The 19,126-nt window shown below is 37.9% G+C and overlaps 1 protein-coding gene across 1 annotated transcript; it reads left to right on the top strand.

Moving 5' to 3' along the window:
* Positions 1 to 11,095: 11,095 nt before the first annotated feature.
* On the top strand, positions 11,096 to 18,009 carry LOC131780343 (uncharacterized). The gene is made up of 4 exons (XM_066170001.1): positions 11,096 to 11,752; positions 15,383 to 15,432; positions 15,853 to 16,371; positions 16,644 to 18,009. The coding sequence occupies exons 1-4, from the start codon at positions 11,365 to 11,367 to the stop codon at positions 16,827 to 16,829; spliced, it is 1,143 nt and encodes a 380-aa protein (XP_066026098.1). The 5' UTR covers positions 11,096 to 11,364; the 3' UTR covers positions 16,830 to 18,009.
* The last annotated feature ends 1,117 nt before the right edge of the window (positions 18,010 to 19,126 follow it).

Here is a 19,126-nt window from a genome sequence, read left to right as displayed (position 1 = left end):
TCTCGCCCTGATATCGTAATGAAGCGTATTGTTCAAACCTCGGGGGTAGAACAAAAGATTCATTTAGTAAAGATATAGCAATCTCCTGAATTAGAAAAAAGTCTTCCTGTAGAAGATTTTTTTTTTATGGAAGTTATGACAGTCAGAGATCCGTGACTGTAATGTAACGATAGAAACCCCGATTTTAATCGCTTGTCGACCCGTGACATTTTGAGTGATCTAGGGGAAAACAATATTTCTCCTTCGCAAAATCTATGGCAATAACTTGTCACATACTTGACTGAAAATATAGCGCCAAAAACTGCACAAGTTGTACAGTTCTTAAAATCAGAATTTTCCTTCTTGCCTAACGTGGCTTTGCTGTGATGTTTTGTGACAGCCCTTACATGTTACCAGTTATTATGACGTTCAAAACGTTTAATACATGTTAGCGACCAGATCAAGGTATGGCTACACCGCAAGGCACGCAAACTCCTCTACGTAAAACAATTATTGGGCAGTTTTCCGTTTCCATTGAGGTCCAAAGTTTTTATCTCTCTTTCTCCAGAGATCGCTGACTCTTAATCTATCGCACCTTTCGGCAGGGAAACAAACTTTAAATATCTACTATCAATGCAACAACCCGGTGCTTATTCTACTGTACATTATGATCTGGCTTGTCAACACGTTATTTACTATATCTTTTGTCTAAGATATTTTATCTTATCTTAAGCCTTTGTAATGTATTAGGATCCCAATCAATGCATTTAGGGACTGTAACTCAGCACATGCAGTTGACATTGGTCCGTGTTGTGAGCTCCAAATATCACAGCCATGATGGTTTTTATCTGTCTTTTCTTTCCAGTTGTTGTAAATTGTTGTAAAATATATGTAATAATGAATAAAGATAATTAAAATGGCTTTGTAAACTAAATTCATAACGTGAAGTGCGCGAAGTGAAACCGTGGAAAACAAATGGGGAGGGGAGGGGAGGGGAAGGAACGAAATCAAGATTATGAAAAGCGAAATCGCGCGAGTGTAACACTCGTCAACTTCGAATACTTTTGGCTCACATTTCTCTAAGAAACGAGTGATGAGCTGAAGTTCTTATCACGATAAAACCGGTGTCAGCTTGGCAAACCTAACATTTAAAAGTCTTCTTTAAATTGCTTTGAACGAGCACTGTTCGTTCACTAATTTTTCCTTCTTTCAGAACTGCCCCGGCCAAAATATCCTGCCTGTTTATGCTTGCGTAGCTGTCATTCTTCTCAATTTTAATTTTATTGGAATCATTGAAGGGGTGTACGTTTCTTAAGAACCTGCGGTGCTTCGTTGATGGGGGGCATGACAAGATAATTTGGTTTGATCAACTGAGTTGATAATATTCATTGACAATCTTGCAGAGTTTCTAAAGCTTAAGTCAGTGTAAAAACAAAAAGCGTTATCTTTCCAACGTGAAATAATACTGTTTATTAGATTGCAGCAGTAGTGCCAGGTTGAAACTAAAAACATAAATAAGATTTAATTTAACTAATTACGATAAACAAACTACAAACAAAAAATGAAAACAAACGAAGGAAAACGGAAAAAAATACCTTCATTGATAACACCTAATATATATCACTGCAAAATCGACAGAGAACTACACCAAGCGGTAAACTAAGAGAATACCAGGTAAACTTGAGGTAAACTGACTGAAGAAGTGATAATGCGTAAAAGAAACTGGCTTTAAATACAAGAGGACTACGAAATAACGTGCGATAAGGTGTAACTGACGAAGAAAAACTATTAAAATGCAGTTTCCTTTTGCTACGTCACACACCAGCTGATCCTTATTGAGTTATTGAGTATGATAAAAGCTTGCCGGCTTTTACTGCCATTGGTTGTGTATGTGTAGCGCGCTCACTGAAATCAAAACACTGAGGGCGAAAGAAGAAAGATTTTTTGATTTTTGCCGGGTCGGAACCTAGTGTAGCTGTTATTGACCCTAAATTCAGCATGGAAAGTGACAGCAGTCATGGAGGCTGTCACAACATGCTATGCAGAAAGGAAAAGCAAAGGTTAGGGGATGAAATAGAGTCCCTCAAGAAAGAAAAAATTAGCAGAATATACTGATTAGTTGAGCAAACAGATATATATATATATATATATATATATATATACACACGATATATACAATATACCACAAAATCTTGCTTAAAGAGTTTTTATGTATACAAGTCCGTGACAGGTTTTGAGTAGTCTTAATAACAGGAGAACATATATCCAGGGCTTACAAGCATTAAAAAAAGAGAGTGGTAAGAAAGAGCAGTTGTGAAGACCTGCATTAGCACTATCCAAGTACATCTGTATTTACTGATGTTTTTGGACATTGATGCATCAAAATAAATCAAAAGTTACAGTAGTTGACAGATATTATTTGCTGATAAGATGACACCTGATTTTAAGAAAAATTATAATAATAATTTTGTCTATGTTTTTTTTTTAATTTGACAGTGGCAAAAGAATTAACTCCAAATCCAGGAGAGATGTATAATTAGGATAAGGATATCGTGAGGTGTGTAAAAGTACCCAAACAAGAGGCACTTAATAGGAAGGTAAATATTCTATATAGATATGCCTCTAACTTATAGCCAATAATAACAGCAACTGACAAAACTAAAGGCAAATAAAGAAAAAACCCTCCCCTTTGGCCTGCTCCAATATTGCTTTTTTAATTACCTAGTCAATGTGCATCTGTAGTGTTTGTCATCCATCATTTGCATCATGTAGTCATATTAAAATTGTAATTGTTTTCCTTTCACAGTGGGAAGAAATAAGCAGGTTGCGTGCGGCACAAAAAGATGCCAAATTTAAGTGTATTTTATTTCCTTGCTACGTCAGAGCAAAGGCAAAGAAGAAAAGAGAGAAGGGCTGCCATGCAGACTGATCAATTAAGTATGCAAAATCTAGCAACTGACTGACACCACTTATGAGTAACATTCCAAATAATTATTGACATGTGTATTTGTCAAAATCTCTCTTTGCTTTCTAATTACACTCATCGCAGACTTGACTTATTTGAAAATAAAATAAAACTGTTTTAAACGAACGAATAGTTATTGTGCAGTTTAAATTTGTGATACCTCTGGGATGTGGCTGTGCGTGATGTGAATATCTCACATTTAATGTGTCTGCAAGCCTCATGAAGGGTACTATAGCAAAGTGATGGCAGGCATAACCTCCTAAATCTACCGAGCATTGGCAGCCATGCATGGACAGCTATTTTAGCCTTGTTAGGTCTTATCAGTTAGGCGTAAGGCTCAAGTTCCATATCAACCAGCTATCTACATTACACTGAGTTTGTTTTATCGCCTTGCTACTTTTCCTCTATCTCATTCCTAGTTTTACACTATCTTCCTGCTAGCTGATAATCCCACCTGATTCTTAACTAGTTCTCAGCTATCTGATTTCGAGCTCAATGCTATTTTGATTCTAGTTAATTGCTGTCTACAGGAGAATAGTTTCTTATTATTTTGATCTATATTATCTAATTTCTAGTTTATCTCTGTCTTATATCTAATTAATGTTGCTGCAAATACCTAATCTCTATTTCATATCCAGCTGAAAACTCACTTATTAGAGTATCAAATGCTTGTTTAACCTTATCTAATGCCTATCTTAATACTCACTGCAATAGTTATTTCACAAACTTATTTTTTGGATAAAATTTAAATAGAGCTACCCGCATGGTTCCAAATAACCAGTTATTGGATAGTGATAAGCTAGCTTTGAGATAGGAATTAGGATTCAGTGATTACACAAGGGACCAAGCTAGGAAATAGCTAGTCGAAAGGTAGTTTTTAGATAGTACAGTCAACTAGTTTTATGACAGCTAAAATAAAGTGTCCAATTTTGGAAGGGTCATAATCAGAGTCGTTAAAAAAATTGACCGTTCTGATTTTTTTTTTCTTCCGAGCTTTTGACTCTGCTTGCAACTCCGCTTTCAATATTCACCGGGACCCAGTTGTATAAAGGGCGGATAACGCTATCCAACGGATAAATCGCTATCCAGCGGATAAGTGATAAAAAACGTATAGCGTTATCCACCGGATAGAGTTTTATCCAGTAGATAGCGCTATCCAACCTTCGAACAACCGGGACCAGGTCGGAAAGAAGTCTCCTACCCATCCACGGTTAAGCCAGACTTCCACGTACCCAGACTTCCACGGCCGAGCGGTTGCAAGCTCTAAGTTCAGTTACAGTTACACGGTAGGATCTGAGTACGAGATTAGGTCAGAAGCGCTCTTACGAATCCGTCTACAATTCCGACTCCGTCTCCGTTGTCAGGAGAACCAGCCTAAGGCTGTGGAGACATGATTCATACAATAGATTTTTATACAACGAAACCAAACCTTACTGATCCACAGTTCCCCGCCCTTATAACCCGGCCATCACCACCGCGTCATAGTGAGTGAGTCATAGTCATCAAGGTGTCTTTCCCAAGAACACAACACTTACAACTTCTTTCCCAGGGCTTCCCGGCTAATCCCTTAAAATTGCGAAAGAGTAGATATTTCAGATTTTTGTTATCTATCTGGGATAATTTGATTGCCAGAACCCTTTTAGTTCCGGTTTTATCATGGAGGTGCTTTTTCGGAGATTTTAAATCCGGAATTTTAAGCGAGAATGTTTTATCTGATTACATTACACACTTGCAATCATGAATATGAAAGCGATCTTCGCAGTAATGTTTACACTTGCAATCAGTTATAATTTTTCAGAAAACTCCCGACCATTGGACAAGAGTCTTAAGTTTGGGCAAAACCCAAAGTCATTACACCGATGTCAGTTAAATTGGGGCGAAAATTGCTCGTAAAGAATGCATCAGCAAATTAAGTTAAAACTGACATAGGTCTGATCTATACCGCATTCCTTTCCTCAGAAGGTGAATTTGTGTTATAACTCTGATGAACACCGAACTGGATATTGCAAACGCTGGAGGAAAGTAAGACGCGATAGAATCTTTTAATCATCGGTTTGACAACTCGAGACATAAGGCGTAATGGAGACAGAACAGCACCTCGTTGGAGTAAATTTCTATTTATCTACTGCGGCCTTCAGAAAATGGCTTTGCTCAGGAGATTGGAGACTGGTTTCTTGTTTCAGTCAAGTCTGTATTGCGCGTTTGACTGGATCAGGAGCTTCCACCGTGCGGGAGGTGAAACTCACTGGGTAAATAAACGCGTGTTTTCGCGGTAGTCTGCTCTCGGTATTAAAATAAAAGATCTGGTCCAAGTGTAAAAACAAGTTGCACGAGGGAGAGACGTAATGATGCTCATCATCTGAGCACTGAAATGCGGAAGTTTCAGTCAAATAAAATACGTTTACATGAAAAAACATTATCCCAGATCCTTCAAGAGAACTTTGAATCGTTAACCTCGATTGAATTTTTGTCAAGCAGCCAATGGGTGTCTCTTTCAACTTTTCTAATCGCGAGATATGTACCTTAGTTCCACATTACAAAAAAATTTATAAAATACAACTGTAACATCTTTTTTTTTCGACTCTTTGCGCTAAAATAGTTGCCAGCCGCGGTTATAACCGTACGTCAAAAAAGGGTTTGTGGGACAATTTCGAGTAGTCGCTTACTTAAGAAGTTTGTTTGAGCGTCAGAGTTCATTCTTTCATCAGCTTTTCCAAGAATTGGCTGCGCAAGAATCTTGAACTGAATTTGCGGTAAACGGTAAATATTTTCCTTGTCTTAGCTTCGCTTGGATGCATTTTCTATTGTATCAACTGAAGTTTCATCAAGGCGTTATTGCTCTCCGACTAGATTCACCGCTTTGTTACCACATGGATTGGAATATTAATATCGTTTACCATATTTAATATCAATTTTTTTGTTCTTAATTTCGAAATTTTTAATCACTTTCCATTTCCTGCCCTTACTTCCTGCCTTCACGGATTTAACTGACAAGCTCTCCGCCAATAAAAATGAAGAATGTATGTATCCGCTGCGTCATCCAGCGTAAACAAATAAGGCATTGATGTTCGCCCACTTATAGTGAGTATTAAAGTAATTCTCGCTAACGAAAAACACTTCAGTTTAAATAAACAAAACAAACGAGCTATGTAATAATTAAAGTTATGGATATTGCGATTTATCAAATGCTATTTTATACAACTAAGGACATGTCTTAAGATGGAAAACATGGTGCAGCGGTCAAGTTGAGCAAAACTCGAGTGGATATCTCTATGATATTTGATTAGGAAACTGATCGATTCCAATTATCTTAAAATGTAAACAAAATTAGACAAAAAAACATCACTTGTTGGATCAGAGCACTTAGTCCATAAGGATATTACCTCGCCATAAAAATTCCATTTCGTCACCTAGTCGCAACGATAAGGGTTGGGACACTTCTATGGTGAGAGGCAAGCTTAATAAAAATTCAGGCAAAATAGGAGGAACAAAACTCGTGAGGTAAATCATTTTGCAGCCTTATTTAAAATTTTTTTTTTAGCCATTGTGCAAAACATTTATGTCTCATTTTCATAGAAAAATTGTAGAGTGAGCAAATAGTTCCATAAACCATCGTTATGATTCCACCGCCGGCAGAGAGTATAAATTCAAACGTTTAAAAAAGTAAGGAATAGTTTCATACGCGTGTATGAAAGGAAATGAGATTGTATCAACGCTAAAAAGCTTCCTGATTGGCGAAACCAAGGGACGATTACAAAAAGAAAGGTAAATTACAAAAGGATTACAGCGGCAGAGAATTCCCAATAATTGTTAGCCTTGATATCAAACAGAATGAAGTCGGGTCGGTTTCATTTAGCACCGATACGTTCATGTGATAATTACATCTCTAAGCTGGTAATCACAGAGAACAAGTGTAACATTATTTGAATAGGTAAAGTACGCGAGTCGATCTTAAGCCGATGTTAATAACTAATTCATTTGCTGTAGCGAAGCGGTATGCTTCAAATCTTCATTCGATAGGTTTTTAGGATTCTTGTGGAAATTAGTTTAACGGTGGAAAACAATATATTAAGTCGATTAGTTAGATTTAATAATGATCAGAGCGGAAAGGAGTGTCTCCTTCTGCAATGTTATCGCGCACCTTGCCTTAGTTTGTTTCGATAGGCCCTTTTTTCTCATTTCTTTACAGTCACACCCACGGCCTAAAAGATCAAAAAAGCGAAAAAATTCAAAAGTACCACATAAGGAGTAACCCTTAAAAACTTGTACTACTTATACCAGCTGCACGCCTTTTCTCTATTTATCATGATATTATGTCTCCGTATACACAAACATTTCTCAACGAATTTGGCAGTTGTAATTGAGATAAGCCCAGAAAACCTTGGCAAAGCAGAACCACCAACAAAATACTTTACCAAATCAATGAAACGTGCTGGCAACATAGGGATAGTCTGTTGAACGAAGTTACCACCACTGAATAAAATGCTGAATTATATGAGGTTTTTACCGCTAAAAAACCTTAGGATTATTTTCAAAAGACAAATGAAATCTCGGTAGCTTTACGCTTTGATCATTGCGGATAATGAAGCAGCTAACCAGCGGATGTGCAAAGCTTTAGACAAACACAGCTTACAGGATTTCATTTGTTGCATCTAACTGTTCATCGAGTCAATCTACGAAGAAATGATCAGGATCTTTTCAATTTGAGAACTTCTCAAATGGTAATATAATATGTCGTTGTTGTTCATCGTGGTGTAAGATAGGAGATGAACTTTATTCGTTTGTCTTTGGATGTTGATAGCGACGTTTCGACTGCAATACTGCTAGTCTTCATCAGGTGATCAGGTCGATTGTTTAAATGTCGCTATTCAGTTGTAGCACGTTGGTTGTTCGATCCTCGTTATTATTCCGGTGGTTAGATGGTGTTCCCTCACAGGTCCACATCAATGGGGTGTTGGTTCTAGGGCGTCTTTAGGTCGCACTAAGTGAGACCTAAGCGTTGTGTTAGACTTGAAAACGGTCCGTATGCCTTGATGTTGTAGGCAGCGGCGAAGAACCTTTACTGTTTGAAAACACCCTTTATGTAAGGGAGAACAGCAGTAGATTTAAATTCCTACGAAGCTTCTTTGTAGGCTGTTACTCTTGTTTTCTATGCGAGATTTCGCACAAACGAAGAAGGATAACCATCAGAAATAAATGCTGATTGTCACCTCAGAAGATTACCCAAGTGACTGAACGGACAATTCGAACGCACGCAGTGATCTTTATTAATTTTAGATGATAGCGCTAAGATGTAATTTTGCTTGATGGAAGTAGCGGTTGAGGTAGTGTGTGTTTGGTTCCAACTAAAAGAAAATGTAACAGAAACTAAACTAAGAAAAATGCGTTGCAAAATATAACATTAACCTTACTAAAAATGAAGCGATCGCACGGAAAACTGAATACAAGAACTACACCAATAATACATACAAAAGATAAACAACTTGAATGTTAAAGAAATAAAGATTTACTTTGGTCTAGCTCCTAACGGTAGCAAATAGCTTGTAGCGATTATCTAGCAGCGATGATTTAGTGGCGATGACTGAAATAGAATCTTTACACGTGTACTTAAATGGGAATTAATCGGATATTACAAACTTATTGTGTAATAATCATTAAAGACTTAATGATAGAAATGAACCGGAACAAAAACGATAATAAAGTGTGTATTAACTAAGTGTTTCGAAACTAACACAGATGACAAGTGTTTCTTTTCCCCGGAGATAACTGACGGTTTCGTTTTGAGGTGTTTGGCTAGGTTGTATAGACATTTAACAATACCACGTTCCACTGACTGAGGATGATATAAATCAAGGGCTAGGCACTGGTTAGTGTGGATTGACTTTCTGTAGACAATAGTGGTGAAAAGAACGTCTGAGGCCCTTATAACTGATGTGTCGAGAAAAGGAATGGTTTTATCTTTCTCGATTTCCATGATGAAACGAACAGTAGGCTGTTGAATGTGAACGTTTATATATTATATATATAAAAAGCGAAAATCGTTTACGAATAACTGACCCTCGTAATAGCTAATGTTGCTCTTGACAGCAGCTAACGTTGATAAACAGCAATCTTTCTCGTTTACGAAGTCTTTTTAACTCACGGTGAAGAGCAGTTGGTATTCTCTTGTGAAGAGTTAGAAATGGTGTTGGGGGGGGGGGGGGGGGGACCGGTGGGGATATTAGTCGTCGTTAACAGAGTGTAAAAAGGGACTGTAGAAAATTGACAGCCAACTAACTATCAATGATTGGGAAAAAAACTTAGCCTCGAAAATAGTGTTGTATTTAATCGGATATTACAAGGACAGTGACTGCAAATAGTTAGCAACATGACTTTCGCAGAATTTCTCACTACTTTAGAAGGAAACTCTGCACACGCTGGTTCTACAGACTTGGACTGTATACTTCATAATACAAAATTACACGTTCTGTTTTACGACCTAACTCACCCCATCTTTTTTGAGTTACAAAAATGCTATGTTTTATTAACTACGGATACACACACCCAGATACGTAAGTCCGGAGTGGTAAGATAATTTAAGCTAACTTGACAAAGTTCCAGTTTTGTTTTACACATTCTTCAATGATTCGTGGCCGCTAATTTCCTGTTACATCGGCTTGCTCGACAATCATAGTGTTAATCTACGCATGCAGTTTTACTAGCAACTATTTGATTAAATATATCATTGTTTAATTTGTGAAGGCTCGATCACACGATGCCGGTTAATACTTCCTTTGACATTCCACAAATCGATGTTAGCGACAAGAAATAATAGCTTACTTAATCAACTACTAAATACCGAAACAGAATACTTTCTTATGAGCACGTGCAAACTTTTCACGACAATGACTGTCAAAAAGATCCGCGCGTCGTTCTGGAATGCGAGCAAAATTTGTTTCCCATACTGGAATTATGCACAGGGGTATGGACTTCATCAGCTAATCATGCAGCTTTTTTTTAAACCTCAAAGCTGATAAGTCGCGCGCATAACAGAACGTGTAGTGTTGATTAGTGAAGAATTACGTCAGATTTGAGCGCGAGTACACAGTTCAAGATTGTTGAACCAGCGCGCATGGATCTTCTCCCACAATCGGGGAATTTTGCAAAGATTTAGGATTAATTTAAATTAAAACCATACAATTTCACGAGCTAACAATTTGTTCATAAGCAATGAACGCGCGCCAACCCATGATGCACGTGGAAAGTTTGGTGAACCTGAAAACGGCGTAAGAGTTTATAAAGGCGTAGCCGTGAGCGGCTTACGATTTTTGAGCGCTCTGAGAAACTTCCCAAGAGCTTAAAAAAAGCACAGAAAAATGCTTTGTAAACTCTTCAACGCTTTACCCTAGATCTAAATCTTATGTAAATGAAACTCCCTATTCTACGCCTTTTCCTGAACAACCTTAAGCGTGCGCAGTGAGGGAAGGCGAAGCACACTTTTGACTGTGCAAATTTACCGCCTTGTTATGATACCTTTTGTTTCTGGATGGCTCTCCTGCTATCTCTCTGTTGAGTAATTAGGTCGAGTCTTCCTATGAAACAAAATAAAAAATTCATCTTACACGTGTTTTAGTTTTTTCAAGACCAAAACGTATTCTTCCTCTCACTGAATTGGACTTCATACGGCTAAGCAACTGTATGAATTCCCGCGGAGACACGCTGTAACTAAAAACTTCTCACCAATGGATAAAAAAAATTGTCTGAGGACTAGTCTCATTAAATCGCTTGTTTACTTCTCGTTTATTTATTTTTTAGAGACACGCTGTAAATGAACTGCTTACCAATGGATAAAAAGATTGTCTGAAGAATGGTCTCATTATTTCGCTTGTTTACTTCTCTTTTATTTAGTTTTTTGGTTAGTTCTGCATTCTAGTGTTTTGTTATGTGCACTGGAATTTTTCCGGTTCGTGCAATTTTGTTCGTGACCTAGGTTAAATGTTCCCAGATCCAATAACATTCGTCAGTACTTAAATAAATTGACATGTACACGATAATCACGTAATCAAACAAGTTAAACTGATTGCGGTCATATGGTTGCGGTCAAGAACAATAGAAGTAACACGATTTGAGTTGGCGTTTGTTTACCAACCACATATTTTTCTTATATAAGGCAAGGAAAGCTTTAGAGAAAGGCAAAGCAGACACCGCTTGAGTGGCGAGAAGATCATTCTGAAAAAGATACCGCGCCAACAGGAAAGGACAGGTGATAGCCAATCAACTGTTTTTAACATCACAGTGAATGAAATCCCTTCGCAACTTGTTGACTCACGTCTAACTTGAAAGAAATTCTTCAATATCACTGAGTCGCATTCGAACTGACAATCACGTTAGGAAACGTTGCAAAGGCACAAAGATTTGGATCCTAGCCGCGCAACCAGAACATGTCTTCTCAAAGTTTGAAAGAGCAGACAACGAAGAGGTCATCTATTGGAGAGAAGTTTCATGCCAAATTAAGTAACGGGAATCAAGTGTTCCCTACCCTGACTGAGACAAATGAGGAACAGATACCCTATTCACAATTAACGTTTGGAGTGGACGAAACAAAATCCCCATGGGCAGAGGCCGGAGCGTCAGAAGAGCATCATGGAAGTATTGCATCAATACTTCCCCGAAAGCGACGCAGGTTTTTGAGCGAGTCAAACATGATGCGAATTCTAATTGCTGCAGCCCTAATCCTTTCCGTCGCCAATCTCTTCTTAACAGTTGCGCTCACCAGAAGAGAAGAGAAAGGTTGCACTTGCCAAAAAGACAGTGCCAAGGAGTTTAGTGGTAAGAATTATAAATTAGCTTAAGAAATCTTTGTTTAGTTAACATTTAGTTATCCTTTTAGGCCTGTGCACAGACGCTATCATGAAAAAATAATTAAGCCCTCGAGTTGTTAAAAGACAATATTGTTTTTTATCCAAACACTTCCAGGGGCGGCGCACGCAATTCCTGAGCTACTTAACGCACGGCAGTGTACTTCCATTGTTCCCGAATAATTTATCTTGTTCCTCATGCTGTGCAAGCTAATAAGTAAAATTGTTAGTTTTGTTTTCTTCTGGTCAAAGCTCGTTACTGAAAATATCAAATCTCTTTACATTTCGGTATTCATGGCAGTGTTCCAGTGGCGATAGATTATCCCCGGCCTCACCAATTTTTTCTACCAAATTGATTGTTTCATTAAGTTTAAGAGCGATAAACCTGTAATAACAGACTTATCAACCACTAAATCAAATTTTCCTCTCAATCATTTGCGGGTTTTTATTTTACTCGAAATAAACCGATGCCTTCTTTAAGGTTACTATCGCGGAAATTGCGCACAATCGATTTTTACAACTAACAATTCATTCCCAAAGTTTCAGCTTTAAATGATATTAAAGCTCGATCAACTTAGTTTTATTTTTTCAACCTACGTGTTGTGAAAAAAAGCCCAACCTCGGTCAACTCAGTCAACTTCAAAATAAAAAAAAAGACTGTTTGTGTCAGACATGCAATCTTGATTTAAAATAATTGAGCATGAAATCATCTAATGTGCCCAACAGTAGAAGGTTTTTTAGTATCACACGCTCACGGTTCTTCGAATTCTCACTTTACTTTTTTATTCCTTTCTTTCTTCAATTTCGAGTAAAATGAACCACTTATTAGGGGCTTCATCTTACACGGCTTAATGGTCCGGCATTTCGTAACCTCTAGAGTGCAGAGTAAGTACACTTTCCCTCTGTTATTCAGCTTTCCATCTAGGATAGTTTTTCGAAAATTCAGACCAATGCAGAGATGTTAACTCTTGACGTAACAACCAAAAAACACAACTTATGCAAACATGCTTCTTTATGCGGGATGAGAGAGGCACGCTATTTCCGCGAACCAAATCAGGCTCAGTTGACCACAGAAAAATAGCACACAAATGCTTTCCTCTTGCTAACTGGTTAGCAAGGCCACCATTCTGATAAAGACTCGACCTTTGAAGGCCTTAGTTGGCAGATAAGGAGTTTAGTCCAACTTGTAACCTGTAATTAACAACGGTGATAAAAATTTGTTTAAATATTTGCTGTGTGTCTTTCTGTGCACATGTAGGAATGCGAAGGCCCCTACATAGAACAAATAATCTAAGCAATTGTTTCTTTTGACGGACAATGGAATACACTTGAACTGCCACCTCCAACACACGTTAGTTTGTTAGCTGAGATTGGATCACGTACGAAACGGCGTTATGCAGATCTAAACATGGACGTTTCCTGCTGTCGAAATGCATGTGGAAAAAAGAAAATTCTCAGAAAAATAGCGAAGACCGAAATGTAGTTTAGCTTACATTACTTTATTTAACAGTTCGCTGAAAGATTCTGTCATGAGTTCGGTTGCTCTGATCAATATTGGAAAATTTCTATGCATACATAAACATCTTAAACATTTGGGCAGAAATAGCCTTGCTCAACAGGAATGGAATGCTGTTTTGATACTTTCTAGTAGAATGAGAGTTCATGAAGGTAACCTAAAATGCAGTTTTTTTTTATTATGAGATTTGAACATCACAGCTACAGTTCCAGGCATGCCAAATCATTTTAAACGTAATGGAATTTACTAGATTGAAATCAGTAATTCCGATTCGAATAGAAGTTTATCCCACCATCCCGAAATGCGTTCATGCTAGGATTAAAATTGGACATTAGTACCAAGCGTACCTAAGTATATAATGATTTTTTTTTTCGCGTGATGAAAAAGTATAAGACGCAAGAAAAGGAATTTAGTTCAGTTAATTTTGATTTAAATGAAATCTCACCAAAGTGTCCTAACAAGCTAGGCGTTTCTCAGTGCTCTTTCATCAGAATTACTGTGTTGTTACGCACCTTGAAGACAACAGAATATTAAAAAATGTTGGTTTTTTTCAAAGCTAAGAACCACCAGTTCAAATAATTTCGATGACAAGTTCACCAAAGGATGATAAATTCTTCTAGGTTCCCTCATTGGAATTGTTAAGTATTAACGTGGCTATAGATTTATCATGAAAAGCATTTTGAAATAAAGTAGAAACTGCTTATAAACAGATTCCTGTCGCACATATGAAATCTAGCTGTCATGATTTCGATTCAAAACTTACAGAAACATACTTTGGTTGGTTTGTGCCCTCTTATCAACGCTGTGCAAAAATTGTTTCGAGAACTAAGTCAGGGCTTCTTTTTAAAACGTGTAAATTTTTGCAGTGGAGTTGAATAGTTCTACGCATATAATTAAAAGAACAGACAGAAGAAACATAAGATTCTCAAAACGATCTTGAGAGGTCTTTCTGCTTTGTCAATGAAAGAGTGAAAAGAACCAAGACAGCAATTCACGCGGGCATTATCACGCTCAACACGCAAAGGAGGCAGACTCGTAGAGGGGTGGGGGCATAATAGCGGCGGCTTTGTCATTGTTTGAATAAAAAGCGTAATCTTAAAAACAGCTCTTTCCTTGGACACATAACACCCTCGGTTTCCTATGGCCGGCTGCTAAATTTTCTAATGTTTGAAATTTAAGTAAGACAATGACGACTAAACAAAACACAGAATCTCTAGAGTGAAACCAGATGTGACAGAAAAAACCCAAAATTTATCAGACCGTTCTCTGTATCGTCAGACAAAACTAATCTTTTACTTTTGAAAATAGGTGAAATCGAGTGAGCTTTGCACACTTTTCTGGCCTTATCTTATTCTAGATATTGCCTATGAGAAGACATGGATCGTCCTCACGTCAAACAAAAAGTCATAAAAAAATATGCTTTGCATGGGATCTGAGTTGAGCTCGGCATTTGAAGAATCGCCACTTTTGTTTCAAGTAGTTTAAAAAACCAAAAAAAAAATGGAATACTACTGATTAAAAAAGTTAAAACTTCCTTTGACAAAATAAAATCAGTAAAGCTGGTCAAAACATCTTTTTCCGAAAGAAGGTCCGAAATTCATTTTGTAAGACAATTAGTAATTAATAGAGGGTTAAATTTCACTATGATGGCGCGCCAAGGTTGTCACTTAATGCATATAAGCTTATTCGCTGCTTTAAAACCGCTAACCACTAGATTGCGAAAGAAGAGAATTCGTGTCTCTCTACAACAATCTAGCAAGTAGAACCTTCTTTGAATAAAGTGACCTCGATTGTAGTATTGACCGTAATATCAAATAAGTTTGAAAAACGCCGGCCCGCACCTTATTTGAAAGCTCAAGACAACGGAGACTTACGAATTTCCAATACAAGGACACTAAAAAGGGCGTGAAACGCCAAGTCCATTGTTGCAAAAAAATAAAAAGGGAAGATCGTAAAATTAGTCCTGTCGCGCCCCATAAATCTGTGACATGGCTTAGCAAGGTACATCTCCTTTCCATTCGTGAATAAACGTAATCTGTTGAACCCTGTCTAAGATCTAATCTGCTTCATTCTTTTAATTTCAAGGTCCAGAAAAATTAAAAGGCGAAGGCAACAACCAAAACACCACCAACGAGGTAAGATATCTTTAACTCAAAGTCTTTTTTTTTCCTCATCACGTTGAAAGTGTGTTTACTTATTTGTTTGTTTTATCATTAATGGATAGTTATGCTGGAAAACAAAACGTATCCCTAAGACTTAGAACAAGCCAAGACTTGAAAATTCTAAGTCGATAGTCTGAGGAAGGTCATGTTCAAATGGAATGTTAAAAACTGAAAAAAAAAAAATTATGGACTTTATCCTATTGGCATAACGGTGTCCTTATCCTCTCTTGCAATTTACCTGAGCAAAGAAGAGAATTAGGAATAATCGATCTATTTGTTGCGTGTGATCCTTCATGAAAAGGTCAAATTGGTGACCTACTAAATTTTAACAAACTGATCAAAAGAAAAATAGCAACAAGATCAAAACATGGGTGTTGTAATTTCCTTTGGGAGGATAACACCGGAATAGAAAAGCCCCCGGAAGCCGGGCCACCCGGACCTCCCGGTCCCCCTGGACCACCCGGACCTCCAGGAGAGCCTGGCCCGCAAGGCGGAAAAGGCGATACTGGAGTACAAGGGCCCCGAGGACCACCAGGAATTGGTGCCCCTGGCCCAGTGGGTGCTCCAGGGCCCAGGGGTTATAATGGTACTCAAGGAACAGTCGGACCTTCAGGTGTTAACGGCAAACAGGGCCCACCAGGTCCTCAAGGGCCAATGGGACCCATGGGCTTTAATGGCTCTCAAGGATTACCTGGGCCAGCAGGCTTGGAAGGCCCCAGAGGACCGCCCGGTGTCAACGCGACGCAAGCTGAAGGAGGAGGTATCGCCGGACCACCGGGTCCTCCAGGTCCACAGGGAATTCCTGGGCCTGGAAATATGAGCCTTTGTCAGTACAAGAATAAGAAGGAAGTCGCCCAGACACCCGGGGCGTCAGCTAGTTCAAAAGTTATTCTGCGGGAAGATGAACACCCGGTATGAGATAGAATTTGAAATAAACGTTTTAACAGTTCCATTCATGTTTTTAAGGATATCATTGTATATGATGTTTACACATTACTTAATTTCCATGCCTCAGTTTATTTTTTAATAGTAGTAATCAAAGTAAGCACTCCTACTAAAATTCTAGATTTGAGTTTCGTACCGAATCTTGAACCTAAATCAGTAAATTTTTAGTGCAACCCAAACTATTATTTCTTTGCTCAAGGCTAAACGTATTTATTTTCTAAAATGCTTTTTTGTCTTAGGGGATGAAGATTGTTGCAGCTACTTGTTCAACGCACAATGCTGCAGAGTACGTCTTTGGTATAAGAATTGACCCCACAACAGGAACCATTGCGTACAATTGTCACTGTAAAGGAAAATCACAACTGTTTCTTGGCGCAGACATGCAGTGTGTTATTCACTACTGGATCTGTCCAATCAATAGTTAAGAAACTACATTCTTAACCAGCACAGTCAAACAGCGTTCGTTCTATAAAATAGAGGACCAACTGTTTTAAAAAGGCACTTTCATACCCCAGATTTGAAATCAGTAAGTTAAAGATTCCATTTAGAGCAACCCCTATGTAGTGTAACAGAGGATCTTTCATTTGATCAAGCATCATCCAGAGCAGTAGTTGAATTATATCCGTGACTCTGTCCCAGAGGTTTCAGCTTCATTTTTAAGGGAGATGATGTATTCCAAGGAATCAGGTCATACAAGGTTCTTAACAGTAGCATAATAAAAAACCCTTGTGAATAGCTTGTTATCGAAAATGTGCGCGGCTCTCTTCTTCAGCAGTGTGTGAGAAAATATTGGTAAAATGAGACCAGCGAAAAAAAAGTTATAATTTTAAAATTTTACTTCACAGTAAGATAAACTCTGTCCTCTCGTTTGATTTCCTCCCCTGTGAAAACTTAATCACTATGTATTGATTTAGATTTCATTTGCTTGAGCTTGGTTATTTTTATAGCCTCTCTGATATCTGAGAAAAAAAAGTAATTGACTTGTCAGAGAGGGTCATAAACGCAATGGAAGAAAAAAAGGTCCCTTGAGTTCGCCAGAATTATTTGCATTGAGTATGAACTAACAAAATTAAGACAGATGTAGATAATTAGACTTTATTATATTTCACCGTCCAGATCGCCGGATTGAAAATGTCATATTATAAGTGCCATCTTTCTACGGGCAAGAAGAGAAGATTTTAACTGATTGCTTGCATGTTAACCATTATACTCATCGCTTTCTTTCTTTCGCATCAGTATCGAATAATTTGACAATACATTTATTAGCTTTTGGCAATGATTGATCCTTACAGAAAAAGTTTGATAAATCATAACACGCTTTGATATACCAATGCGAACAGCAGTCTTATATAGCAGTCTTATATAATAACATCATTTTGGTAAGATAGCCGTTAATATTACATCTCCACGTACACAGTTCATCAACTGAATTATAATCGTGAATGATTTTTATAGTTCTACACGAGTCCTTAGTGACTGGAGACTATTACATTTCCATAATTACCAATTCTTGCACTACTCGCGTCGAATCTCAACTTAATTAGAGATTGATTTAATATTTAAACTTGTGTATGGATTAAAAACACCTGTACTTAGACAGTATGATTCATACCTGCCTTTTTAATTGTCTATTGGTATCCCAAAGCAAACGCTGGCATTTTACGTCATAAAGTGTGGTACTCGTGAGTATGCAATTACCCCTTGTTGCAATTTATTTATCATCATAATTCACAATTATCAATTACGGAATCCAAAACGTATAAACGTAAAGGTTAGGATGCTATATTCTTTACTCTAAGACAACACAGCGGTCAAATGTAAAGCACGCGCGAGGGGGCCAATAGTAGGCGGCAGTGCGCTAGTTTCCCACTCAAAACTACAAAAAAAGGAAAACAGAAGACACAACTGCTGTACAGCAAAAAAGCTAAAGAAAAGAAGGAAAATTAAGGGAAAACACGAGACTTTTCGAACACAACGCTTTTTCAAGTACAGGTATCCTACAGTTGGTTTACCCTTCTGTTTTTATCAAAAAGTTAGACAATTTTAAAGCACCATACGCGTGACGTAGTGGCTTGTGTGGTTGATTGTTTGTAACTATTATGAGACAACTTGGCTGGTTCTGAAAGCCCGAAAGTACACCACCGAGTCATGAAGACGTTTGCACGTGTGTAAACGCTTGATCGCGGAGAATTAACAAAAGCGACAATGTTGATCTCGCTCACATTTGCCCTTTCTTGATTTAAATATGTCCTGAGGGGTTCGGGGTAATTTAGAGACAATTGTCTACCGTAAACTTACCCACACCGATAAATACCTCGCTTCCGATTCTCACCACCCTATTTGCCATAAAAAGTCTGTAGCCAAAACTTTACTCAGGAGCCGGCTGGCTGTCTACCATCTTCACTCGATTCGAAGGCTGCGGAGAGGAAATATGTTTCTAATGTCCTAAAGGCAAATGGCTATACAAAAACCTTTCTCCGTAACTGCCAAAAACCAGTTACAACTGATAACTCTCTTCATGAAAGGGAACAAGCGACTGGTTTTGCTGTTATTCCTTACATTCAGCAGTCTGTTCAGGGTGTTCAGGGAACCCATCAAGAGAATTTTGAATAGCCACAACGTTAAAGTTGCTCAAAAACTTTTTCAGACTTTGGAGCATATTTCCGCCTAACCTAAGGATCCTGTCACGAAAGAACAACGAACGGACGCCATTTACTCTATT

The sequence above is a fragment of the Pocillopora verrucosa genome, chromosome 7 (assembly GCF_036669915.1).
Source record: "Pocillopora verrucosa isolate sample1 chromosome 7, ASM3666991v2, whole genome shotgun sequence".
Classification (NCBI taxonomy): domain Eukaryota; kingdom Metazoa; phylum Cnidaria; class Anthozoa; order Scleractinia; family Pocilloporidae; genus Pocillopora; species Pocillopora verrucosa.
This window is presented reverse-complemented; position numbering and strand designations above follow the sequence as displayed.